This window comes from Neocloeon triangulifer, unplaced genomic scaffold (assembly GCF_031216515.1).
Source record: "Neocloeon triangulifer isolate White Clay Creek 2 clone unplaced genomic scaffold, ASM3121651v1 ptg000003l, whole genome shotgun sequence".
In the NCBI taxonomy this organism is placed as follows: domain Eukaryota; kingdom Metazoa; phylum Arthropoda; class Insecta; order Ephemeroptera; family Baetidae; genus Neocloeon; species Neocloeon triangulifer.
The window spans coordinates 647,627-674,560 of record NW_026775546.1 but is presented as its reverse complement, the minus strand read 5'-3'; the positions used below and the strand labels follow the sequence as shown (position 1 = coordinate 674,560).

Here is a 26,934-nt window from a genome sequence, read left to right as displayed (position 1 = left end):
AATTAAAATTATTCTCAATAAAAGTTGTAAAAAAAGTATTGTCGTTCACAATTTAAATTAAAAGCTATAGTTGATCTACGGCCAGAAAGCACAGTCAAATTTTAAATGCAGCATTTTTGCTTTTTTTCCGGTTATGAATGTGGAGAAAATTATTAATTTTTAGATGCGCGCAATTTCTCACTGCTCGTCAGCCTGGAAAATTGCTCCAATTTTTTTCAACATATTTTGCAATAATGTGAAAATAACTTTTTTTCAATTTCTCTTTAGGATTATTTAGCTCAAATATACAGAATAGAGGACATAGTCCCACAAGCAGTCCAATAAATGGCCTCAAATAAGCAAAATCAGCCATGCAGGTTTTTGGATTTGCCCCTCTAATAAAATATAAAAAAAAAACGAGTTCTTCAGATTTGTGCATACAATGAATTCTCTTGTATTCTTGCGAAGTAATTTTTCTAATTTTTTATTTCTTTCGTATGGGCTTAAATTTTTTTAAACAACACAATTAAAATTAAAATATCCACTCTCTATTTAATAATTTTAGCAAATTTTGCAGATTCCGGCGTATTCGCGCCAACCGATGTCAAACTGATACCAAAAGTTCGCACCGCACCCGTCAGGGTGCTCTGTCGGCGGGTTCGCCTTGGACGGGTCGGATGGAAAGTTGCAGTCGTCGGTGTGTCGGGCGAATTGCAGAGAAACGAGGACCAGTTTGAGGAAGGAAACTCGAAGCAGCCGTCGGGCCGACGAGGATCGTCGACGGTATCGAGCCGCGAGGTGAGTCGCCGATTCGATCGGGCCGCCTCCGAGGGTGGCCCTCGCGGGGGCCGTTCGTGGTCATGTCCGAAGTCCGAATCAGCTGACTGACGAGGATTTCTTGCATTATTAACAAGTGGTTTGTTATTAATTTTACTGTGCCAAGGTAAAATACATATCGTTCTGCGCCACTTTGCTGGGAAATGACGCAAAATCGATCGCTTGTCCTGCGAGGAGTCAAACGGGGCTAATTTATCTCGATCTTTGATTGAATTTACTCTGAAATTATTAAGGAAAAAGAATTAATAATTTGTGCTCTCTCTTATTATTGGTGTTCATGCAAAGCGGGGAGATGCAGGGCCTAGGTTGGTACCGACTCGAATTTGCTTGACACGACACAATTAATTAAAAACCCTGTCCTCAAAGAAATATAAATTTCACCTTAAAGGGGTGGATGTAAATTAATGCAAAGAGCAGGAGAAAAATTGTTCTAAAAATCGAGAGAATTTTAATTTATATTACATAAAAACTTTAAATTGACCTACAGATTTCTAAACTGTAATAAAATGAGACAAATATTTAAAATTTTCGTCTCCATTGGGAAATTTAAAAAAATTTACATCCACTTTAATTAAATCTAAATGGCTGTTGTTGCTCTGTATTATTGTAAATTAATTTAAATTATCATTCGACTTTATTAATTTCATCGGTTTCTTTAAAAAATTGAAATCTTTAAATATTTTTTTTATTATTTTCTCCTTCCTGGAAATAATTACTCAGCAATTATGTAACTGATCGTGTTGCCTCGCAGCGTCGATTGCACAGTTTGCGATTTACTTATTTGTACCTCTCCGCAGAGCAGCAATTGCGGCCGTTCTTAATTTTTTTAAACCGTCCGACGCATGCCTCTAAACACCAAAATCAAAAGACTTGATCCCTTGTGTCACAATAACTGTCACACCCGCACTTCAGACACAATTATTGACAATAACCGAGCGCTCAATTTTCCAATCTGCGTGGTACGTGTTGCGATAATGAAAATCTACTGCCGTGAACCGCAGCCTGACATAAAACATGTAATAACACACACAATTGGACACGTTTTATGCTAATACTTGTCACGCGGACGAGCAGAGGAAGGGCATTCGTATTTATTTCCAACCCGAACTATTACATCCTTTCAATGTTATGCGAATTGCAATCATAAAAATTATTAATTTGAAATCAAATGGGAAGAGAATTGGCAGCTTCATCTTGTAGGTCAAACCTAAAAACAAAGGTATTATTTTTTTTAATTTTATGCCGCGTTCCGAACTGGAGCCGGAATGTTTACAGAACTATTTTAAACTGTTAAAACCGCGAAACATTTTAGCGCAGTTGGCACGGAATCCACAAATTTACGATTATTGGCTTCAACAATTGTTTAGAATTTGAGTTTAGTTTTTTTTAATGATTTGTTTTTTGAAAACTTTTACGTTTAAAGTTTATTTTGGAATAAAACTATTTTTAGTTCTAACATTGTTGGAACAAAATTTATTACTACGTTAATTTGGGTTAATTTTTATGCTTACTGCTGTGCTTGGGGCCTTTATAATCGCGAAAGTTTTAGAAGAATTCTTGTTAGCGGTGGTGCCGTTTTGTCCAAAAATTCAACTTTTGTAATTAAATTGTTTGCACAATTGAATGTAATCAAAGAAATGATTATAATTAATTATAAATTTGTGATTAAAATTATTTAGAATTATTTGAATTATTTTTAAAAAGAAATAAACAAAGCCAAGTAAAATTGCAATAATTTTGTTCCATTTATTCCCAGGCGAAAATGAAGCACATTATTCTTGTATTATTGTTGATTCATGGTGATTTGAATTTAAAGTCGCCTTTTTCCCCAATGGGTTTTGTGAATTTTTTAATGCTTGAGAAAAAACAATATCCTGCTCTACATGTTTCGGCTGCGGGCTGCATCCATAATTCATGAGCTGTGAAATTATTTTGATGAAAATTAGTACATAAATTGATTTTATAAAAGTATTTTCATCAAATAATCAAATTTTTTTTAGAAAAATTCATGTTTGGTGAAAAAAATTGATTTTTGGATGAAAAAATATAACGATGAAATATAATTTTATCACTTTATGTACTAAATTTAGTCAAAATAATTTCACAGCCTACGAATTATGGCTGCAGCCCACAGCCGAAACATGTAGAGAAGGATATTGTTTATCTTAAACAACAAACAACTCACAAAACTCATCAAGGAAAAGCCGACTTTAAATTCAAATCATCACTAATTATTTTTATTCTGTTTGGTACAAATCAAAATTTATTTACCATAAATTTTTATAAATTTTGTATCATTATTTTATTCACTCTGAAATAACAATTAAGACCTGAAACTCAACAATGAAAATTTATTTTCTTTCCACAAAACAATGGAAATCTTTGAAAATTATTCCTATCCCATCCCGCATACATTTGCGAAATCTGATTTCTTTTAAAATGTTTAACTCTTCCGGCACCGAGTCGTGGATGTCATGAACCAAAATAATAATTGTCGTCAGCACCGACTGTCTGGCCAAACACATACGCACGCAAACCGCTACACTTTCGGGACACCAGAATACACTTTGAATTTAAATATTTGTTTTGTTCGCGAACACACTCGCGGCGCCGCGGACGCGAGCACAGCAATTACAACTGATAAAGCCTGTCTGTCCTTCTCTCTCTAGATGTATATGTTTGTACTTTTATGTGTTATTTTCGTGAATGTTGTTCGAAAATAATCACTCGGCGGCCGCGTGAAAAGTTGTAAACTTTGCATGAAGTGGTTTTTCTTTATTCAAGTGAAATTGGTTTCCGCAGACGTCAAGAGCAGCCCAGCCAAACTCCAGAAGCGCCTGCAGGGCCTCCTGAGGTCCATCGAGGCGCCCTTCCGCAGGTACCTGGCGGCTCAGTTCGCCAGCACCGACCATGACCTTTCCGCCGGACACATGAAAGCGCCAGAAACCTCCAACGAGGAGCAGGTAAATGCGGATTTTTTTATTAATATTTACAATTGATTTTGAATCTTAATTGTATTTACAACTTATTTTCTAATGAAGATCAGAGATTTTCCAGGTGTTATCCAAATAATTACTTATTTTATAATTTCAAATTTATCCAAAATAAAAAATTCAATAATATTATAAAGAGCAAAATTATTCTTTACTTTTGTCAACAATTTAAGCAAATAAACAACAATAATAATAAGAAGAATAATAATTTTGTCGTATGTTTTTAATATTATTGCATTTTTTTTATGGATAAATTAAATTCTAAATTGAGTAATAATTTGGATAAAATCTGGAACATCTCTGCTCTTTGTTAGAAAATAAATTGGAAGTAAAATAAATATTTAAAATTAATTAAACAGTTCATTCAAATAATAAATTGTCAAGTGAATGAACTTTTGAATTGAGCAAACAAAGAGCGCTGGAGTTTTCTATTTGATAAGATTTAGCCCAGCGCTAATTACAGCCAATTATGAATTAAATAAACTTAATGTTGTTGCCCCTGGAAAAGGTTGAAACCTTTTTTTTTAAAGTCATATTACGCATTCTCATAAATCACTTTCTTTTGACCTTTGAAATGGGTCATTTCTGAGGTTTTGAGGCGATTGGTATAGGCTTGGGGGAATCGTAAGGTCTTTTTTAGGTGAATAGGTGGATTTTTATCTGAAAAAGAAAGAAAAAATTAATTTTTATCAGAATGTAAAATTTCTATTGCTTCTGGTTGATATTTTTTAATGTGGTCGATATTTTCAAAAATAAGAAATTTACTTTTTAAATGGGCGATAAAATATGAAATTTTAAAAATGGGTGACACAAAGTTGATGTTTACTTTAATTTAACAATTTATGTTTTCTAAGAAGTTAGTCATTTTGTAGAATCTCAATCTTATCAAATAAAACACTTCACAGCTATTTTTCCCGATCCCTTGCTGTTGATTGAATGAAAAGGAGTAAAATATTCGCCAATTCTAGTTCAATTTTATGCGGTTTCTTGCTGGAATTTAAGAAAAAGAAAAAATTTAGTTTGTGCTGAAATTTTGAGATTTGGCCCTTAAAAGTGCACCCAACAAAGCTTAGAGCTGTCACCGCTCTAGTGTAACGTTATGGGAAATTTCTTAGAGCGGTGGCCGCTCTAGTGTAACGTTATGGGCTTTTTCTTAGAGCGGTGGCTGCTCTAAGCTTAGAGCGGTGGCAGCTCTAGTGTAGAGAGTTCACTGCTCCAGTTCGCGCGGCTACAGGCCTGGAGATCGTTGGGTGTGCATAATAATAAACTAATTGATTTTTTAACATTTTAAATTTTGTTTTAGGGCCCAGCTGCGGCGGCAAAGGGCCCTGAGGATCCTCCTCCCGCGCGTCGGATCGCGCTCACCGCCTCCGAAGACCTGCCGCCGCGAAAGTCTCCAGTGACTGTCCAAGAATGGATCGACTCGCTGCCGCACCCTGGCGAGGTGCCCTCGTCGCCCGTCATCCAGTAAGGACAATCCAAAAATATCCATCCTTGTTGTCGCTTTGGTGCCGCCCCAGAGCCCCTTTGTTGCAGCAGCGGCTTTGTGCTTTGGCCGCGCCAGTTTATACAAAACAATCATTTTTGCTTCCCTCTGATCTCCGTCGCGCCAATCGCCTCTTTTATTGAGCAGTTCAAAAACTTCCCTTTGCCTCAAAAGAAAGAGCAAAAATTCAAATGGTTCGTTTCGACCTTTCGAGGAGAGTCTTTTTTGCCCCTCGATTTATTTTTATTTTCTTTCTCGGCCGTTTTGTTTTCCTCCTCAGTTTTTTCTTTCTGGTCGGCGGTGCATGACGGAAACCAGAGAGCGTTTTGGTGCGAATGCGTTGTTCTTGTTGCAGGCGCAGACACGAGGAGGCCTCTGGCGAGCACGCGGACACTCTGGCCCTCGGCGCCGAAGGTACGTTTTATCCGCCGTGCTGCGTGTGTAAATAAATTATTTGTGCCATGATTATTCTCTTGTACGCTTTGGCTAAGCCGCGCCGCTTTTGTGCTTGCAGCCGAGCTGATTCTCAGGCAGACGCCGCCATCCATCGTTGTTCAGGGGTGAGTAAAATGCCATCCAGCTACCCCCAAATTTGCCTCGGTCGCAATCGTTTCCATTTTTACAATTAAAATCATCATATCCACAATCAAAGCGGGGGAAACGCAGATTTATTTGAGTAAAAAATTGAAGGAAAATTGAATTATTAACTGTTTGCCATACACGAGTGTAAGCCGATTGATGCTTTTTTTAAATGTAATTAAATTCAAAGTATAAGAATAAAGTGAAAGTATCTATCAAATATTTTATTCGATAAAAGTTTAAAACTTCCCAAAAGTCCAGATATTCAATGAGTTTCAATGAAAGAGCTCAATATTTGAATTTAAAGGCAATTTTCTTCGCGAAATAAATTTTTTTATTTAAATTAAATCTACAGTTAAAAAAAAGTTATTATTTTATTTCCAAAATTTAAATATGAATATTTTTACGAACTTATTTTGTATTTTATTTCAGCCCGCAGCAAACGGAGGAAGAGTCAGGCTGTGAGGTGCAGTTGCGGCGCAGGGAGGCCTTCAAGAGTGGAGAACGCGTCGCCTCATTTGCCTCTGACTCGGCCGCCTCGAATGCGTCCAGCGCGGGCGTCGAGAGTTATCTTGAGTCACGGAAGCCTGACCCCGAAACCATCCTGTTCAACCTGGGCTTTGGCGGCTCCCAAGACTCTTCAAATGAGCTGGGCCTCTCCAGAATTCCACAACGCTTCCTGCAACCCTCACAGGTGCAGTACTAAAATTTAGTTCTCTATAATAATGTTATTTAGAAAAACTGTTTGTTTTGCAAATATTCCAATCAAATGAGATTTCAAATTAATTCAAAAATTGAATATTAACTATCAATAGTTTCAATAAATCAATTTAAAGTTTTACTCATTTGCACAGTTTTTACTAGGATATTTATAAATAAAATATTCATTTTCATTATTCAAGAAATTTACTTTATTTTTCTGAAAGGAAAATTCACCCCAGTACGGAATTTTAAATTCTTCTGTACTCTTTTTAGCCTTGAAACACTTTTTAGCTGAATAGAGTAAGCCAAACAAGTTATGTGGTTTCTTTTCACCTTTTCACGCGATTCTTGACCTGAAGCCTCAACCAACTCCCGCATAACTTTGTTACTCCACTTTCTTGTTATTTCATTCACAAAGCAAAAATATATCAAAATTACTGACTAATTTAATTTATTTGATACCAAAATATAAATTATTTTCTTCTTTTATGTAATTTTAGGTGAAGGGAATCTCAATCAATCAATTCTACAACATCGAGCGCCATCAGGCCGAGACATACGAAACAGGCTTCCACGGCTACCGCGGTCTCACAGGTGAGCATCCCTGTCTACTTTACAGTTTTTAGATATTTTAACGCCAAGTCAGGCTCGTCGGTTCGTTCTTGTCCTGTGTCAAGTAACAGCGAGGTGCCGATGCGCTTCCGCAAGCGAACTCACTCCATGAAAAGGCGCCGAGAACGCATCGAGGAGAAGGAAGAGCACGTCGCCGCCATCCCCAACAACGTGCATAACATAGCCATAATTTAAACCCCCTGTTATATCAACCAACACCAATCAAAATCATTAACAAAATCAAAACTCATCAAAATTAGGAATAATTAATTTATACACCTGAAGAAAACTAACGCCGATGCTTTTGAAATAAATTTCTGAGTCGTTTATAGTATTTTTACAAAAAAGAAATCAGTCTATTCATTTGATGCAAATTCATTACCATCTCAATCAAAGGTGGAGGTGAGAAGAAATTCACTATTTCATATTTTTTGTTTATTATTTTATTTGCTTTCTATTTTAGGTGTTAATTCGTTGCTGATTTTTGCAGTTTTCTCCTAATTTTTAACCTAGTCTTTTACATTGTTCTGTTTTATTTATTTGTTTTTCCATGTTTGCTTTTTTTAATTTAAAGTAGTTATGAATGAGATTTTATCAAAGTGTCCGATTTCAGGTCCGTCACACACTCCATCGCCGATAGTTGCCAAAATCATGGAGAGACTGAGGCACCACGAGCGTTCCAACTCGGAGGGGTCGGTGGCCTCGGCCCCTGCAGCCCCGCAAACTGTGCCCTCGACTGACACGCAAGGTAATTGTTCGATTGATCCGTTAGATTGGCGCTTAATCGATTTTAATTGGCAGTGATTGGCTCGGCAGATACGGGACATCGATTCGCCAAGGCCGCGCAAAAAGTGCAAAACTCCAAGAGCGTCCTCACCAGAATCCAAAGCTGGAAGTCCGACAGTCAAAATTCTGTGAGTTTTGATTTTTTACTGTAACCAAGACTGTTTTCGGAAGGTAATTTTGAGCCAGAAAAATTTTGTTGCAAGTTGCTTTAGATTGCTTGATTGCTTTCGAAATTCTTATTGATTAGTTACAATGTCTTTGGAAACGTTTTAGCGAGAGGCTCTAGAACAAAAATCGCATGGGTATTGTAGTGAAAATGAGGGACTTTGTAGTCTAGGAAAAAGTGAAAAATTTAATATTTTTTAGTTCCAATATTATATACAATTATCCACACAAGAATGTTTTTAAATTATCAAACAAAAATAAATTTCTAAAATTATAAATACATAAATTTTTCTATCCAGTCGACGGCAAGTGTGCTAAACGCGGACAACCGTAAATTCTTGGAGAAGCAGGCACTGTCCAAGAGTCCGGACGTGCCTAGGCGCATCATCATGGGCCGCCGCTCTTACACCTTCAGCGGCGACGACCTGATTGAGTGCAACGAAAAAGCCCTGCCTGCGCCGCCTCCAGACAAACCACCAGCCCGCTTCCCACCGCCTCTTGTGCACAAAGACTCAATGCTGTCCTCGACCACCAGCTACTCGGACGACTCTGATGAGTCTGACGAGGATTTTCGTCGCCGCTCCTTTCTGAAACGCTCCCGCCCACTCACGCCGCCGCCTGAGCTGCCGCCTCCGCCCGTTCCAGTTGCCGCCTCCACTCCAGCAAAGCCACCTGCCAGGTGAGTGAATAAAAATTTTAATTTTTATAACAAAAATTAATTAAAATTCCAATAGGATATTTCATAAAAACTAGTAAAGTTCCATGACACATCAAATTCATTAAATTAGTAATTTATTTATTCATTTATTCTCCATTCAAATGATACACAGAATAAAAAAAAAGCAAAAGAAATATTCATAAAAATGCTGAAAAGTAATTTTCAGAAAAAATATATTTAAAAAAAAGCAATATTTTTGTCTTCTTCTTTACATTTTTAATAAATTCCTGTGAAGATTAACATTTTTGTTTACATTTTTCCATTCCTGACAAAGCTTTATCACGCTTTATCATATTTCTAGGATGGTTTCGTCATCCAGTTTCAGTTCCTGGGAATCAGACTCTTGGGTGCCGTCGCCACCCGCGGGTCAGAAGCCAGCCTTCAGCACCTTCTCGTCCATCGAAGAAACGTCCGAGCAGGAGCAGCAGGCCCGTTCCGAGTCTGAGCCTCCTGACTTACTTCGGACAAAGCCTGTGGGGGCTGAGGCGGCCGCTGCAGCTCTGGCCGCCCGTCGTGGAAGTCTCAAGCGGCAGAACAGGGTGAGCGAAGATGAGGAGCCGTCGACGTCCTCGTCAGGGGCGCCTAGAGCTGCAGAAGGTATTCTTTCCCGCACCGGCAGTGCCCAGTCGGACAGCAGTGGCTTCCAGGAGGATTCGGCCAACACTGCGAGTCACTCTGTCTCACCTGAAGAAACGGCTGAGGAACACAGATCCTCTGGATCAGCCTCACCCGTCAATGTTAGTTTTTGTTTTATTATTATTTTGCACGTTTAATTTGCATGTTGAATTAAAAATAATTTTAAAAAAATTAATTTAATTATTTTCAAATTTGGGATCCATTGAGGAGCTTTCATTTAATTTGATTTAAAGTTAAAATTAATTAATCAATTACTTACTTTTAATCCTAACTCAAATTTAATAAATTACTTTGTTATATAAATTTTATATTATTTTATTAAGAAAAAAATTTCAACTAAAAATAAATATCTTTTTATCCACATGTTTATTAAATTTTTTTTATCAGGTTCAATTCATAAATAATTATAGAATTTATATTAAAGGAAAATACAATTAATTTGTGTAACATTTTTTGTCGTTTTTCTTTTAGGCTGCGAGACTGATGGAACTACAAGACCAAGCGTCGAGGTCTCTTGAAACATTCCGAGCTCAGGTGCTGGCTGAGACCAACCCTGAGAAGCAAGCACTGATACAAGTCAAAGTAGACCAAGTGAGTTTTTTTTATTTATTTACAATTTGAATTTGTCATTAAATCAATTGTGCATCTTGGTGTCTGCTTCAGATATCCGGTGTCCTGCTACAGCTGCAGTCACTCTGTGAAAATTTCCAGGAGCAGGAAGGATAAAAGGATTGTGATTAAGAAAACTATTCACTTGGGCGTCCTAGTGGGGGGCGCTCGACTGTGTAGATTTCATTCCGCGCGATTTAAAGCACAAAACGCCATATTTTATATATGCAATTTGCAACCTCTGAGGGGACCACATTTCATTCTCGTTAAAGTTTTTGTTTTTAATGTTTTCCAGTCATATTTGTTGAGATACAGATCTTTCTAACTAGAAAAAGGGCAATAATGAAGAAAGCGTTTTGGTTTTTTGTCACTTTTAGAATATGTACCAAAAATGAAATTGTAAAAATAAATTTGCTCTTTGTGCCTGGTTCACAAGAGATTAAGGAAATGAAGAATTCTCTTCATTGACGCAAAAGAAATAAATTACGTAGGGAGATGTGAAAAACCCAACAGGCTTACAAAAAGTGAATTGGAAGGGGCCTGTCAGGGGAGGGGATTGGCAAGGTTGGCTGCGTCTGTCAGGCGTAGATTGGTTTCAGCGACCGAAGAGGAAACAAGCATGCAGGTGAGCTTTTTCATTTCCTATTAATTTTGGGAAAAATTTTATTCAACTAGGTCAGCGTCCTATCCTCGCTTTTCCACTTTCAAAATACCCTTTCCAGTTAATTCCTCTAAAATTTCTGCGTCCTATTTCATAAATTAAGAGCGTGCATCTTAAACTGTGATGAACAGTTATCAAAAATTATCATTCATTCACACGCCGAGAGAGATGCGAAGAGAAGAGGTTTTTGTTTCTCATTTATAATCTCTTTTGCCTCAAAATTTACAGTTGGGCGTCTGAATGACACAATGTGTGCCTCTCTCGCTTGGTGTGTTATGAAATAAAATAATACGCACGTACGAATTTGGATAGTTTAAAAATCGTGGAGCGTTCCGTGCATATAAACAGGAAGCCCGCCAAGTAGAGAGACAGAGAGAGTCGCCGGTGCAATAAAAATACACAATCGACAATCCTTTAGTGTTCTTAATTTGCAATAAATATAAATGTTAACGAAATATTTCTTTATAATTTTAATTTTCCTCTGTAAAAGTTTATTACTTATCATGTCAATGCTTGGCTCTAATTAGTACGACGCGCCTAATTGCACCAAGTGTAAACAAGTCGGGAAATTCCAACTTAATTCTTTCCCTTCTAGATGTTCTGAATAACAATCCAAATAAATGTGTCCATTCAACTCAAAGGAATTAGGCATTATTGTTGTTGTGCGTCAGTTACACGTTTTGCCTGCGGCCGATTATTCAAATGGGTGTACATACGTGGGACGGCCGAGTTATTAAAGTTGTTTCAGAGAGGAGAAAAAAAAATATATCGCGCAACATTTATTCTTTTATTTTTCTCGGCATGTTGCGTAGATTCTGCAGACAAGTATAAATTAATGTCGATGGCAAAATTATATCACTATATTCGCGCAGCTCTTTGTAGTGCCGTACGTGCCTCTCTTCACTTGGAATGTTCCTTTTCTTACTCCACATTTATATAATGAAAACGAGAGTTATTGCTCCGATTTAGCCGGAATGAAAGGTCAAATGAAGGTTTCGCATTTTAATTCAGGGTCCACTAAATTCCTTCGTTTTTTTTTTTAAATCAATTGTAATAGAGAAATAGTAACCAGTAATTTAATCAGCTAATTTTATTTTCTCACAAAAGCTTATCAAAACAATTTTTTTTTTAACTTGAAAATATCATTGAACTTATTAAAGAGTTCGTTTTAAATTTGTATTTTGATAGATAAATTATAAAATTAGTGAAAAATAAATCATGATAAATTTATTAAAAATTTAGAAATTTAATTTACTATTTGAATTATAAATTTTGAAAAATCTTAATTATTTTAAATATTATCAAAGCTTTAAAATTATCATATAAATAATATTTGAAATTTTTTTCCTCTTCTTTCAACAGCGGCATGTTGTGATGTTTAATTGACTTAAGATGCATGTCCATGCGAATGTATTTTTTTCCCTGAATGAATCATTAATTAAGCTCTTTTCAAGCGCGCCTCTTTTTTTTATTTCAAGTGCATTGTTTCTGCACGGCGCATTGTTTGTTGAGTGAATACCAAGCCAATTCTGGCCTTGGCGTGAATCGAAAAAATCCTATTATTGTATTTTAGTTCGTGCTTCTCTATCTCGTTTGTGTGTGGTTTTCCAGTTAGCGGATATAAGATCGTCACGATATTAATATTTTAAGCCATACTGTTTTCTTCCTTTGTTGGCGACGTACGTGGTTTTTAAAGGAAATGGACGTTTGTGAATTTTGTAATTAAATTTTATGATAAATATTTATTTATGATTCATGAAATTTGGAATATTTATTTGATGACTTAGTCACGGTGACGAAGCAAATAAATTAGTAAAATCTATTTAATTTTTAACTGATGGGATTTGAAATAATGTAATTATTTTTTATGGTGTAATTTCAATAAAAATTATATTTATAACGTTTAAATGAAGCAAAACTATCAAAATTACTAGGATTTTTCTTAATTTTTTCACTTAATTTCAGGTGACGATAACAGCAGTTGTGGTCGCCGCGTGCTTTGGCGTTGTGGCGTCCTGGACTCAACGTCGCGGCCTCTTCCACGAGCAAACCAACCCCTCCCTGCGACAAATGATGCCAGTCGAGGACTACGAGTCTTCCGACTACGCCGACAAAATCATCTTCCTCAACCGACACCAACCGACTGCTTTCGAACAAATCTCAGCCCAAAGTCTTCAAAGATTTAGCATTCATGTAAAATAATTGAATTTTATATTTTAAAAAGTTGAATTTTCATTGAAATTTTCAGTTGGATTTGGCGATTCGGCAAAATGACCCGAGTTTACGAATGTCCAATGTGGTCTTCTCTCCACTCTGCATTGCCTCGGTTTTGGCCCTGGTTTTGCTGGCCGCCGAGGGCCGCACGAAAGAGGAAGTGGCCAACGTTTTGGGTCTTAGCCATGTCACGGACGACACACACTTCATGTACGGACACCTGTTGAATGACTTCATTTACGATAATGGTAATTTAAACTAATAAAATTAGAAAAAATTAATTTACTAAAATTATCTTGAAATAAATTTATTCAAGGAAACTTTTTCATGAAATCCTCCATAATTTTCATTATTTTAAATTAATTAATTTTTACTTTGCAGAGACTGATTTGCAGACTTTTGCGGGCAAGGCCGTTTTTCTAAGACAAGCACTTCCGGTGAGCAGCAGATTTTTGGAGCTGAGCAGACGAGCCTACAACAGTGACATTTACAGCTTGGACTTTGCCAACGACCCTTCCGGAGCGCAAGTCCTGATTAACAAGTAATTAAATTAAATAATTTGCTTCAAATTAACAAAATTTGAAACTTTCTTTCTCAGATGGGTTGCGGACAGGACGAACAACAAAATCCAAGACTTGCTGCCTGAACCGCCGGCCAGTTACACAAAACTGATTCTGGCCAGCGCCCTGTACTTCAACGGCGCCTGGTTGAGTCCGTTCTTACCCGAGGCAACTAGGGTGGCTCCTTTCAGGGTGCCTGGAGGAGAGGCAGTGAATGTGTCTATGATGGCGAGAGAGGGACACCTACCCTATGCCCGCAGCAAACTTCTCGACTGTGCCATTGTTGGGCTCCCGTACAAAACCAACAACAATGCCTCTAAGGTAAAATTAATAGGATCTCGTCCAATTTTGATAAATCAATGTTTCAAAAAAAGAACATTGAATTTTTAGGATTTAAATAATTATTTGAGAAAATGGATTCAATTTGCTTTAAATGAGGTGAATGAATTATTGCTTTAAGTCTCTTTAAATTATCCTGCATAAAAATATTGTTTAGTAAGTTTTTTTTAATTGTTTTTTTATAACTTACCTTCAAACTTCCAGCTTATGTTTTAAACAAAGAATAATCTTAAAATTAAAAGAAATATTAAAACACAATTAATGTGTGTTTGCAAATTTCAATCTAGAGTTTATTTTAAAAATTGATTAATTATTTCTTTTTTTATTTCAGATTTCAATGTATGTCATTTTACCTAACAAGGAGGGTCTGGAGCACCTTCACGTCCTGAAGCACAGTTTGCTGCGATTGCCCGACGCCCTTTCCGGTCTGGTGGGTGCAACCAAAGAGCGCTCATTGGTGCTCAGCCTTCCAAGGCTCAAAGTGGACGCGGCCGTGCCTCTGATGCCGGCCCTCTCCTCTCTCGGCCTGACTTCCCTTTTTGACCCTGCGGCGGCCAACCTTTCCAGCCTCTTGGCCAACCCTGAGTCGGGACCCTTACACGTGGACGAGGTGCGTCACAGGGTGACCCTGGAGGTGACTGAAACAGGTACTGAAGCGTCAGCTGCCACCGCGGCGGCGCTTTCTAGAGACGGTTTTGTGCCAGTTTTCAAGGTGGACAGGCCCTTCATCTTTTTCATCTACGACCACGCTTCGGCGCTGCCAATTTTCTGGGGATCAATAATTAGACCGTAGAACAATCAAATCATTGGGAGGTTTTGTCACAAAATTTTAATTTAAAAGCATTTTATGATGAGATTATGCTATAATGTATTAAGTAAATTTTTTCTAAGGAAAAATTTAAATTATTTTCTCACGAGTTTTTAATAAAAATAAGTAGATTTAAAAAAATATATTTTAAATTTTGATTTTATTATTATTTCCTTTCCATCAATTCTTATTTTAAAACTGTTTCCAACACTTCCAAAAATCGAAAAGATCTGCAACAATCTGCAAATATTTTTATGGTGTAGAAAATCTAAACTAAAGAGTTCTTTTTATTTATAAATCCACCAATAATAATCTTGGATTTGCATCAAGTAATGAATATTGCAATAATAATACTGAATATTATTTGTAAACAAAGAGGGAATGCGTTTATCAACAGAAACATTGCAAATTTTCTTTTATATGTTTTGGATTGAATCCTCATTTTATTTTGCTTGCTACGGACGATACACATACAAACATCTAAATCATTTGCGTGGTCCTCGAAACGTTAGCTGCGGTCGTTGTTCATCATTATAGTGGGTTTTAAGGGTGGAAGCGCTTACTTCTGGCAACCCTCGGGGATCTTGACGGTCAGCTTCTTGCTGGGCTGCTTGGAGCTGAAGTCAGGGGAGCTGCCCTTCTCGATCATCTTCTCCCAGTGGTTGGAGGTCTCGCTCTGCTTGACGCAAAGGAAGGGGAACTGAAAACATACAATAATTAAATTTTAATTCCAAATCCTACTAATGCCGCTTGGTTTTTTAATGAATTTGAATTTTTTTTCAATATACCTCCTTCTCAATCCTGACGCGGGGAGAGCACTGGCTCTGGCAAACGGGCAGAGGGCGCATGGAGAAGCAGACCTTGTCACCATCCTGAACAACCTTGGTCTTGTGCTGGGTGCAGGTGGTGCCGGAGGACTCAACCTTCTTCTTGTTCTTGTTCTGCTGGTTGCTGGAGGAGCTGCTAGAGGAGCTGCTAGAAGAGGAAGAGGAGCTGGAAGAGGAGGAAGAGGAGCTGGTGCTGTTGCTAGAGCTGCTGGAGCTGGAAGAGGAGCTAGAGCTGCTGGAGGAGGAAGAGCTGCTGTCGCTGGCGTAGGACACCCTGGTGATGCGTTCGGTGATGACGTCAATGTAGGTGACGTCCTTGTCGTAGCAGGGCTGGTTCTTGGCGCGGTGCTGAAGGTCCTTGGCAGGGCCCTGGCAGCTGCTGTCGGGGATGGCCCACATGGCGGCGAACTCGCGGGGCTCCTTGAGGACGCAGTTCTTGGGGGTGGTGAAGTCGGTGGCCTTCTCGCCGTCGAAGGTGCCGCAAAGACCACGGACATCGTCCCTGAGGTCATTTTCGGCGAACAGGAGAGCGCGCTCACCGTCGTACAGCATTTCAATGTCATGCTGAGGAGCGGAAACCATGATGGAGCCGCTGGGAAGAGCCCAGACCTGGAGGAGGGTCTCGTCATCCTCGTCGGTGATCTCGGTGACGTTGCTCTTGGTGATGCGCAGGGTGCGGCCGTTCATGACAACCTTGCCCTGGATGCTGGAGCTGGAGGTGTCGGGGTAGAGCTCGACAACGTCCTCCTCGCCAAGAAGGATCTTGAACTCCTTGTGCTTGGAGTCGATCTCCCTAACCAGGATGGAAACGTCATCATCGTCTTCGTCAGAGCTGGAGCTGCTGGAATCATCATCATCATCGGGGGTGGTCTGCATCACAACGTGCCAGCACTTGCCCAGGTTGATGGGGTAGGTCTTGTTGTCGAAGGTGTTGATAGCCTTGTTGTCAATGCTGCAGGTAGCTGTTGAAAAATAAGTATTAGAGACGGAAGAAAAATTTTATTCTTAATTTATGCAATTTTTAACCATTTGTAATTATTGATTTGAATTCAGATTTCATTTACTTGACTTACGGTTGTACTGCATGCGGAGGAGCTCGTTGCCAAGGGTCTCATCAGGAGTGAGCTGAGGGTGCTGGACCATCAGGGCACGGACGGGGCGGGGCATGCGGATGTTGGTGATCTCGGCATTGAACAGAGGAGCCTGGATGGTAACGTTCTTGGACTTAAGGTCGGGCTCGTAGTACATCTGGATCTGGATCTGGTTCTTGCTGTTTTCGACGGAGATGAAATCTTCAGTCAGCTGAGGACGGAACATGTAGCGGACGATCTCATAGGCCTTGTAGGTAGCGTTCTTGACACCCTTGGGCACATTGTCGAACTTGATGTTGTACTTGTAGACGTCGAGGAGGTTAGCGGAGATGGTGGCGTTCAGGCAGGCGGGCAGGATCTGGTTGCTGTCCTTGTCCATCTCCTTCATGCACTGCTTGGTGACAGGGTGCTCCCTGATGTACTTCTGGCGCTTCTGGCTCTGCTGCATCTTGCCCTGGATCTGGATCTTGCCGGCGTTGCTGCCGCACTTCTCGCCGAGCTCAAGCTCAACGTTGAGGTAGGAGGTAGGGTCGGCCCTGAGGGCCTTCTGGAGGTTGAGCATGGGCACGTTGGGGAACTTGGTGGTGGCGGTCATGCAGGCCTCGTAGGACTTCTGGCTGTTGGCCAGGGGGCTGCGGCGCAGGTAAAGGAGGACGCGGGCCTTCTCGTCAACCTCGGAGTCAGCGTAGGCGGCGGTGGCGATCATGTAGACCTTCTTGGGACCGTTGAACTCGATGGCCAGATCGATGACCTGAGCAGAGCTGTTAGAGATACCGGAGCCAACGCGGTCCAGGAAATCTTCCTGACGCTTGCTGTTGATGGGATACTGGTTGCTGGGGATGGCCTTGTTCTTCTCCTGGTGGAGGGCGCTAGTGGAAGAGTCCTCGTCGCTGGAGCGGTGGGTGCTGCGAGGGTGGCGGCGGGCCTGCTTGTTAGTAGACTCGCTGCTTCCAGAAGACTCCTCAGAGGACTGAGGCTCATCATCCTCATCATCATCTGCGAATTTAGTTGCAAATATTTATATCACTGCCTAAGCAAGATAAATTAAATTGATTCAAATTAAATACTAATTATTTTAATTAAATTAAAAATTAATTGAATTACAAAATTAGCGAAATTTAGATTAAATTTCATTAAACAATATTTAATTTAATGAGAGAATAATTTTGGCTGCTGTTTTACTTCAGCTCTTAATTAAAATAACACTAATCAAAAATATTTTTGTAGAAAAATAAAAAGTTAAATATTTTAATTGAAGCTTAAAAATTGAATATTTACCATAATCGGCGGTGAGGGTGACGGACTTGGTCTCGGACTTAGGGCCGTCGAAGAAGAGGCTGAAGTTGGAGCGCTTAATAGTCTTCTCAACCCAAGGATAGAGAACAAGAGACATGGCATCGTGGCGCTGGAACTTGTCGTACAGGCTCTTGTAATCGATGAACTTAGCCTCAGTGCTGTACTTAGCCTTGAAGGCAAGACCAACGGAGTCCTTGCCGAACTGAATCTCACCCTTCTTGGAGTCGCGAACGTGGATGGGGTCAGTGTTCTTTTCCCTGGAGACGGGAGAGAGGTCGAGGATATCGTGCTTGGCAGTGTAGGGCCAGACGCTGGCGTGCAGGAGCATAACCTCGCGCTTGGGGTACAGAGGCTTGATCTGGAGCTGGGCGCGGTTGCGGTCGGTGTCGACACCAAGGGCCAACTTGACGGGCAGGTTAACCTGGATGTTCTTGTCCAGACCGGCAATGTAGCGCTGGTGGTCCCAAGGAGTGATGAAGCTGATCCTGGAGGCGGTCTTGGTGGAGTAGACGAAGTGAACCTCGGCGGTCACATTGATCTTGTCAGGGGTCTCAATCTTCTTGTTGGAGTTACCAGCCAGGTCAGGCTTGCTGGTCTTGCCGTAGACCTCACCGGTGGCGTGCAGAAGGGTGGGGGTCTTCAGAGTGTAGACGAAGGGCAGACCCATGGTGGTGGGGAAGGCAAGAGTCACCTGGTACTGGTTGTACAGCTTGGTGTAGTTGAAGTTCTTGCCGTTCTTCAGGATGGCGAAGGCCACACGGACGTACTGAGGAAGACGCTCGATGGTCTGGTTGTCAAAGGTGAAGAAGCGCTTGCCGCCAACCATGTTGAAGAGGACGTTGCCCTCAACCTGGTCATCATCGTCAGGCTCGATGTTGAGCATCTCGGCGATCTTCTCGGGGCTGAAGGGGTTCTTGCTGGTGCTCTTCTGAGACTGCTTGCCCTTGCCCTTCTGGCTCTTGTTCTTCTTGTTGGAGGAGCTGCTGCTGCTAGAGTCGGAATCGTAGTACTGGTCATCAAGCTCGTCCAGGAGGTCATCAATGCTAGAAACCATAGCTCCGAACTGAAAATAATTAAATAAAATTGATAAAATAGCTCAGATTATATTCATGCATTTTTAGATAAAAAATTTTTAATTGGAAAAGCGACAAAATTAATTGATAATACTTGCTTACATTCAGAGAATATAAATGAAAATATTTAAATTATTTTTAACTTGTTCATAAATATGCAATATTATTGAATATAAATTTTTTTAAATTGGATGTAATGCCAAAAACTCACAGCCAGGTACTGGCGCTTGTAACCACCGAGGTTGCGGCGGACAGTGTAGAAGATAGAGTTGGGCAGGATGCTGTCGCTGCTGCCGATGTAGGCAAGCTGCTGCTTGTAGCCAAGACCCATCTCCTTAACCATGTAGCTGCGCATGAAGTTGCGAGACTTGTGCATACCGTAGACCTTAGGAGTGAGCAGGTGAAGGGCAGCCTTGGCGTTCTTGGCCCTAAAATATTTTATGCGTTAAATCCACCAGTAAATTATATTAAAATAATCAAGAAATAAATAATAATTTTTAATTTATCAACAGAAGTAAGAATTAAATGAAAAGTAAAACTCACAGCTGAATCTCCAGACCACCGGTGGTGGTGTGGAACATGTTGGCGGCAGACTGGATGGAAGACTTGACGGCGGCGTTGACCTGGGAGCTGGTGTCGTAGTTGGTGAACTCGGCCATGCGCTGGAGCATGTAGGCAGGAGGGGCGGTCTTCATCAGCTGGAACACAGCGGCGCAACGGAGCTCGTGAGCCTCACCGGTGTTCTGGTAGATGTTGTAGAGGACCCTGCGGGCAGCAGAGGGGTAGACGCGAACGAGCTTGTCCAGAGAGACGACGATCAGCAGACGCTGGAAGTCGGACATGGACTCCTTGCCCTCAAGGTAGGGCTCGTAGACGGACAGGATCTTGGGGTGGGCAACGTTTCCAAGGGCGCGGATGTAAACCTGGATCTTGTGGCTGTCAGCGTTCCTGACGGCGCTCTTAAGCTGGCGGGCCAGCCAGGGAATGTACTCATTCTGGACGTCGGACAGACGAGAGGGAGACAGACGGCCGAAGCTGTGCACGGGGAAACGGTTGTGGGCGGTCTGGTTGTTGACCTGAGCCTGGCGCAGAAGGTCGGTGAAGGCCAGGATGGCGGTGCTGTTCAGGAAGAGCTGGTGCTGGACTTCCTGCTTGGTGGCAAGCTCCTGGAATTTGTTAAAATTTCAGCATTAATACATTTTAAAATTGGTTCAAATAATCAGTTTTGATTTTTTTTGCCTATTTTCGAAGAGCCAAAAAAGGGCCTTAAAGGTGAGACCGTAAATTTCTATCGAAGAGAAATAAAATTAAAAGAATCTAGTATTTAAAACTAATATTTTGTACTCCTTAAAATAAAAATAAAATGCATTCATCGACTTACGAAGAAGGCCTTCATGTACTCGGGAGTGGGCAGGCGGGCGGTCTTGGGCAGGACGGCGATGAGCTCGGCGGCTTCCTCACCCTGAACCTTGCGGCTCATGATCCATTCCTTGATGATCTGGAGGGCAGGGCCGGTACCGGCGGTGGCGACGGCATCACGGAAAGCCTTCCAGGCCAGACGACGAGGGCTGACGTTGTTGGTCTGCTGGGTGTACAGGTCGCTGGTCACCTGCTCGAGCTGCTTGGTGCTCATGATGCGAACCAGGCGGGCGACCAGGGTGTACTTGGCAAGGGTGTCGCGCTGGGGGATCTGGCTGGGGTTCTGCAGGTCGTTGCCGATCTGCTGAGCAAGACGCTTGACAGCGCTGACAGCCTGGACCTGTAAACACACAATTACATAAGAATTTTTTTCAAAAAGTGTTTTATTTTGCAATTTATAATAAATTTTAAGTAAATTTCCAACTAACCTGGCTAGAGTACTCGATGGCCTTGCCCTGGTAGCCGACGAAGAAGGGAAGCATGGGGATCTTGGGAGGCTGGCTCATGGTGGGCTTGGGCTGGTGCTGTTCATCACTGGAGCTGCTGGAGCTGCTAGAGCTGCTGGAAGAAGAGGAGGACGAAGAGGAGCTGGAGGAGGAAGAGCTGGAGGAAGAGGAGTCATTCTGCTGGCGCTTCTTCTGGTCCTTCTGCTTGTAGTCCTTCTGCTTGTTGTAGTCCTTCTGCTTGTTATAGTCCTGCTGGGTGGAGCGACGGGGGCGGTTGTGGCGGTCCTCATCAGAGTCGCGGTTGTGGCGGCGCTGAGGCTGGCTTTGGCTGTCGCTGTCGGAGCGCTCGGAACCGTTGGGGGTAGAGCTGCTGGAGCTGGAGGAGTCCTCCTCGGTCCTGCCACCGGCGTAGGCGGGGGCGTCGTGGCCGCTGGGGTAGACGGGGTTGTAGTCGTAAACCAGGTCGCTGTACTTCTTGGGGTTGGGCACAGACTGGGGAGAGCCGGAGGAGGAGCGGACAGCCTGCAGGGTGATGTTCATGCGAGACACGACCATACCCTTCTGAGCGTTGTACAGGACGGGGCTGAGGATGATCTTGTCGGTGGTAACCGAAGACTGGATCACGTTCTTCTGCACGGAGCCGGTAACAATGATACGGGAGATGGAAGAGCGCTGCAAAAAATAATTTTTGGTTATATTATGTAAAATTGTAATTTTTAGTGTAAAGTTGTGTCAAATTTGCGTTGTTAAGTGTATTCCAGTTTCTGTTTGAAAATAAATTTTAACAATGATTCAGAAACTGAACAAAAAACCATTGCTCGGTAAATGAATTAAAATGTCCAAATTTCAACTTTTAATTGAAAATTTTAATTCTTTCCAAAACAGATTTGAATTTCTGTAAAAAAAAAAAAATGAATTTTTCCAGTTAAAACTAAAAAATTAAGACATACGGCTTTTTGAGTTATAAAAGAAAAAAATTAAATTCTTTTGGAAACAAAATTCCAATCTGTTTTGAAAAGAATTCAAATTTCCAATTAAAAGTAGAAATATGGACATTTTAATTTGTTTTGTGAGCATTTGCTATCTCGCTCAGTTTCTGAATCCACGTTGATATTTAATTCTTTTGCAAAAATTAAAACGGTGTTAAATGAAACTTACAGCCAGGAAGGTTCCAAGCTTGTTCTCGCTAGCCTCCTTCCAGTCAGTGATGCCGGTGAGACCGAAGTGGTAGCCGACGCGCTGGTCGCAGTTGCTGAAGTTCTTGGACTTGACAATGTCGATGATCTCGCCGTTGGACTTGAGGTTGGGCATGGGCACAAGCTCGGGCTTGGACTGCATGACCCACTCAGGCAGGGGGGAGATGTCGTACATGGTCTCGCACTCGCCGTTGACGGAGTCCTCCATGGTCTTGTAGACGGTCTGCTGGAGGTCCAGCTTGGGCATGTCCTTGACTTGCTGTTCCTTGTACTGCTTCATCAGGTTCTTGCCCTGAGTGTCGACCTGGAACTGGCTGGCGATGCTCTTGAGGATGTTGACCTCCCAGGTGGGCACGTCCTTGCTGATGGTCAGGCTGCTGACAGCACCCTTCCTCAGCTGGATCTCGAAGGGCTTGCTGCTGATGGGCAAGCTCTTGAAATGGCGCTGATTCTCGGGCACCTCGGAAGCCCAGCCCAAGGGCAGCTTGGTCTGGAGAGGAGCATACTCGGCCTGAGAGACCTTGATGTTCAGGACTTCATCGGACTTGGGGACGACGGTAACGATAGCCTTGAGGAGGATGCCAGTGTACTGGTTGTCGACTTGGTGGAGGGCGGACAGGGTGCGGCCCTTGAGCTGGTAGCGGTACTCGGTGCCCTGCTTCCAACCACTTTCGGCCAAGGCCGTGCCGACTGCTCAAAAAAATTATAGAATTTTATTAAAATTTGTTAAATATTTTATTCAAAAATTGAAATTATTTTAATCCGCAGTCAATTTTGGATTTTAAGTTGTTGAATTGAAATAAAAAGAAAAAAGTGGAAGGTTTACTCACCCAGCAGACAGACAACGAAGAACTTGAACATCTTCGTTGCTCGGGAAGCTGCCCGTTGTGCCTACTGTGGGCCGCGGCGGAGCTTTTATATCAAAAAATTGGTGCGATCAGCACTGATGCAGGCAAGTGCATCTTTTATCTTCGTTGCTGATGCGTGCACCTTGAGCAACTTGGTATTCCAAAGTACGCAGCATCCAAGATCTGTGTGCACAAAGTGACCGCGATAGATTTGATACCAATTTATTGCAGACGCATTAAAATTCAAATACATTTTACGTAGTAAATTTAAAAAAATAATTTATTTTTAAGTATTTCAGATCAAAAATTAAAATTTGGAATAATATGCAGATAAAAAATAGAAAACTTGCTTTGTTACCTCGTAATTTTCAATTTTATATTGTATTTTTTACGCCGGTGGATACATATTTAATATTAAAAAATGTTATTTCTAAACAAGGATCGTTTCCAATTTGCGACAACTGATACAACGCCCGCCATCAAAACATCAAAAGAGATTCGACCGCTGTGTTAAACCCGCCAATAATAAAAAAATAATATCACTCGCACACTTATAAATTATCTGCTAAAAAATAAATTTTTTGTGCAATTTACTTTATGAGTGCGAATCAATTTTAGGTTTAATGAAATATTTCATAATCAGTGACATCATCAACACTTAGTTTCTTTGTACAGCAATAAAATAATTTGTTAATAAAGACATCTTGCAGGTTTTTCAGTATTTCATAATTAATGATGTCAAAATTTTTTGTTAAAGGAAATATTACGTGACATAAAATTTTCTTATCAAAATGGCACATTTATTATAATTATTAGATATTTGTGGATATTTGACACAATTTTTTTCAACGAAAAACGTCACTAGCGCATCTCCGTGACCCTGCAAACGCGCAGCCGAGAGATGAGATAACCGCACTGCCCTCGCTAAATTCCCCAGTCAGCGATGCACTTTTGCATCTGCAGCGATTGAACCCTGCGTCAGCTCGAATGGCACACAGCAAAGCCGCCGTTATTACAGAAATGCATTCATCAAATGAATTAAGGAAAAAAAACATTTTCCTTATTCTAGGGTAGTGCTGCAATTTTTGCACGACGTGTTTCAATGAAGTAACCTACACAGCATCCATGTTCAGAACGCTGCTTAATACTATTTTAAATTATATTATAAATTTCATCATTTTGTTTGATTTTTAGAATTTTTTAACATAAAATTTTGACATAAAACTGCATGTTAGAATTAAATAATTAAAAATGTGCACGTAGCTTAAGCCTTAAGACCTAATTAAATGTAATTTTCACCAAATTTATTCTAATGATCCTCTTAGATGTTTATGTACTAAATAAAATAATATTTACAAAATATTTAAACTGTGCCTTATGGGGAAATATACATTTTTCTCCATAGCGATGAATTTTCCCGACCTTTTACCACTTTAGTTTTATATAAAATAAAGGAAATTTATTTCCCTTTCACAAAAATTTAAGTAATCACAAAATTGTACCAAAATTGGATAATTGAGAAAATTTGATGCAACCAACAGATAACAAAATAAATATAGATTTACTGGAAATTCAGCTGTGATTTTTTTAGAATAAAATTAAAAAAATTATGTACATATTTTAAAATTTAATCAAAAATCAATTAAAAAATGTAATTAAATCCAAATCTCAAATGGGAAATATTATCGATATCTTTAAGGTGAGATTCGTTTTAATAAAAATATGTTTCCAGACTCTCATTTTTAGGGTCTATTTTATCACATATTTTTTTTTTATAATTTGTATTTATGAATCAAAACTTTAATACTTACGGTACTTGTGCCCTCCACAAATTCGGCCTGTCTGCCGAAAGGAAATAAGTCTTTCTTGCCGGAGAAAACCTCGTAGATCAATTTCCCGTTGAACACGGCGATCTTGGGTTTGTACTTTTTGACCTTCTCCAGCAGAATTTGGCACCCCTCCTTGATCTCCTTTCTGGTCAAGTCGGCGCTGCCCTTGGTCGCTCTGGCCACCATGTTTGTGAAGCCGTTTGTAGAAGTCTTCGGACGTCATTGGCTTTGGCGTCAGACCTGACAGGTACAAGCCTGGATAGATCCCAATAATCTGAAAGTTTCAAGAGATGAAAATTAGTTTCAGTTTTATAAAATAAAATTAAAACATTGTTTATTTTTCATTAATAAGTTTCTTCATCATTTTATTCTTTACTCATAATAATTATCCAAATTTTCAGTTAGATGGTCTCAAGCCGGGTTCTTAAGAATTTTTTGAGACTTTTCTTCCTCGAACATGCCGTCAAATCTGTCTTTTGCTTTTTGCGCTCCTTCGCAGTCTTTTCTTCCTTGATTTTCTTTATCCCTCTTAATTTCACATTCTGCCATACTATTTGGGGGTGAGTCGAAATATTACAGACTTTTTTTACCTTTTCCTAGTGAAACCGTCATAAAACGACTTGTTGATGTGTGTTGATCAGGTGTGTTGATGAATGTGTTTGTTTACAAATGTTGGCCTGCATCAGCGCCATATCTTTCTTGGGGCTTTTTTTGGCAACTGTCTCTGTTAACGCGGTTTTCCGTGTTTCGCTGCACGAATGGATTTTTAGGATTTTTATGAAGAAATTAATAAATCCATTGCTACACGTTTCGCTAGGCGACCTGAAAAATCTCTAACTGCTAAAGATTCAAATTGCAAACTTATTGTTCATTTCATATATTATCTGTTTTGAATGTTTTTGTTTGAAGAGATGTATAATGGTTTTATTTATTTTTGAAAGTACAGCTCAGTACTCAATAGAAATATGGATCATTATAAAATTATTAATTTTTCTTTTCTTTTAGGCTATAAATTAGAAAACGGTTTTGAATATTAATATTGCATGACAAAGGTGGTTTCAAAAAATAAAAGATCAGATTTTTGCAACTGTCTTACAGCTTTTTTTATTGATTTTACTTAGGAACACATTTATATTCCATCACAACACATATTCAATTACTTATTCCAGTGTTATCCGCAAAAAATCATCGCACAAATCGCATTTCAATTCGCAGGTAGATCCGCTAAATTTATTTTATTTATACGTCGTATTCTTTTTATTTTGTGTTCGCGCGTGTGTGTGGGTGTTTATAGAATATCCTATGTAACAAATTTAATGCATTATATCCTAATTTTATACATGATAATAATCGTAGTAATAATATTGTGGAGAAACAACAAGGTGTGTCTGTGAGTTTATGTGTGTTGCAAAGTGAGTGAGTTTATCGTCCGAAGAAATATATCTCGATTTATTTCTCAAACAACAGAGAGAGAAGAAGGAGACTCGCGAGAGACGAATTTGAATCAATCGAATATAAAATGTGCCGAGGTGAGGTTCATTTCGTTCCTTTCTCTCGTAATCATTAATTAGCTATGCAAATACAGCAGCGGAGGTATATTTTTTTTTATCTCAAAATTTTTTGCCATTTATATTCACAAATCTCAGTTACAACTTTTCATTTCATCCTCGGAGAAGAAACAGAACAAATTCCTCTTATTATGATACACTAGCTCTGATGCGTGGTGAGATTATCTCTATAACCTTAAGGTAATTATTAACATTCAACGAGGATTCACAGTGAGAGATTATTCCTTTTCCGCCAACATGCTTCTTCGTACCGGTGAGAGTGTTTCGAGCAGAAAACTGGGGGGATTTTTGTACCGAGCGAGATTCTGTCTACACGCAGTGAAAAATAACTCGTGCTGCTTTTTGCGTCAGTTAGTGTAATATCGTTTAACATCCTCATAATTTAATAATTAATTATACACAATCAAGTAAGTATTCATTACGATAAGTACATCAGTCCTTGTTTTTCACGTTGCTCGACAGAATAGGAGTAAATTTGATTGCTCGAAATGTCTGAATTTTCGTATCAAATCGGAGTGAGACAAAATAACGTTAAAACGCGTCATATGAAACATTTTTTTTCCATTTTTTATAAATAATAAAATACTAAAAAATCTTTTGGAGCAAATTTTACCGTATTCTGCGGCAGTATCAAAACAATTAATGATTCACGCGCGC

General features: G+C 40.0%; 4 protein-coding genes across 8 annotated transcripts; 2 read left to right on the top strand and 2 right to left on the bottom strand.

The window, feature by feature from the left end:
- The first annotated feature begins 636 nt into the window (after window positions 1-636).
- LOC132205649 (serine/arginine repetitive matrix protein 1) lies at window positions 637-10,506 on the top strand. 4 transcript variants are annotated; one of them, XM_059634864.1, is made up of 13 exons: window positions 637-777; window positions 3,619-3,779; window positions 5,113-5,276; window positions 5,651-5,709; window positions 5,810-5,855; window positions 6,307-6,568; window positions 7,077-7,170; window positions 7,802-7,936; window positions 8,005-8,102; window positions 8,439-8,818; window positions 9,159-9,594; window positions 9,965-10,084; window positions 10,157-10,506. In XM_059634864.1, the coding sequence occupies exons 2-13, from the start codon at window positions 3,747-3,749 to the stop codon at window positions 10,217-10,219; spliced, it is 1,890 nt and encodes a 629-aa protein (XP_059490847.1). In that variant the 5' UTR covers window positions 637-777; window positions 3,619-3,746; the 3' UTR covers window positions 10,220-10,506. The 4 variants fall into 4 exon arrangements, with proteins under 4 accessions (XP_059490847.1, XP_059490848.1, XP_059490846.1 ...); XM_059634865.1 differs by having other exon boundaries at window positions 7,990-8,102; window positions 9,177-9,594; XM_059634863.1 differs by having other exon boundaries at window positions 7,990-8,102; window positions 10,157-10,503.
- Window positions 10,507-10,585: 79 nt separating this feature from the next.
- On the top strand, window positions 10,586-14,825 carry LOC132205650 (leukocyte elastase inhibitor-like). The gene is made up of 6 exons (XM_059634867.1): window positions 10,586-10,727; window positions 12,729-12,956; window positions 13,012-13,225; window positions 13,359-13,518; window positions 13,576-13,858; window positions 14,208-14,825. The coding sequence occupies exons 1-6, from the start codon at window positions 10,722-10,724 to the stop codon at window positions 14,667-14,669; spliced, it is 1,353 nt and encodes a 450-aa protein (XP_059490850.1). The 5' UTR covers window positions 10,586-10,721; the 3' UTR covers window positions 14,670-14,825.
- Window positions 14,826-15,093: 268 nt separating this feature from the next.
- On the bottom strand, window positions 15,094-23,021 carry LOC132205648 (vitellogenin-1-like). Of its 2 annotated transcripts, none has more exons than XM_059634861.1 (10): window positions 22,863-23,021; window positions 21,995-22,722; window positions 20,819-21,508; window positions 20,353-20,730; window positions 19,515-20,137; window positions 19,183-19,399; window positions 17,881-18,961; window positions 16,576-17,598; window positions 15,473-16,473; window positions 15,094-15,384 (listed from the first exon to the last, which is right to left on the bottom strand). In XM_059634861.1, exons 1-10 carry the CDS (start codon window positions 22,891-22,893, stop codon window positions 15,244-15,246), a joined length of 5,913 nt encoding a protein of 1,970 aa, XP_059490844.1. In that variant the 5' UTR covers window positions 22,894-23,021; the 3' UTR covers window positions 15,094-15,243. The 2 variants fall into 2 exon arrangements, with proteins under 2 accessions (XP_059490844.1, XP_059490845.1); XM_059634862.1 differs by having other exon boundaries at window positions 16,585-17,598.
- On the bottom strand, window positions 22,922-25,377 carry LOC132205651 (G/T mismatch-specific thymine DNA glycosylase-like). The gene is made up of 3 exons (XM_059634868.1): window positions 25,300-25,377; window positions 24,692-24,983; window positions 22,922-23,063 (listed from the first exon to the last, which is right to left on the bottom strand). The coding sequence occupies exons 2-3, from the start codon at window positions 24,893-24,895 to the stop codon at window positions 22,998-23,000; spliced, it is 270 nt and encodes an 89-aa protein (XP_059490851.1). The 5' UTR covers window positions 24,896-24,983; window positions 25,300-25,377; the 3' UTR covers window positions 22,922-22,997.
- Window positions 25,378-26,934: the final 1,557 nt, after the last annotated feature.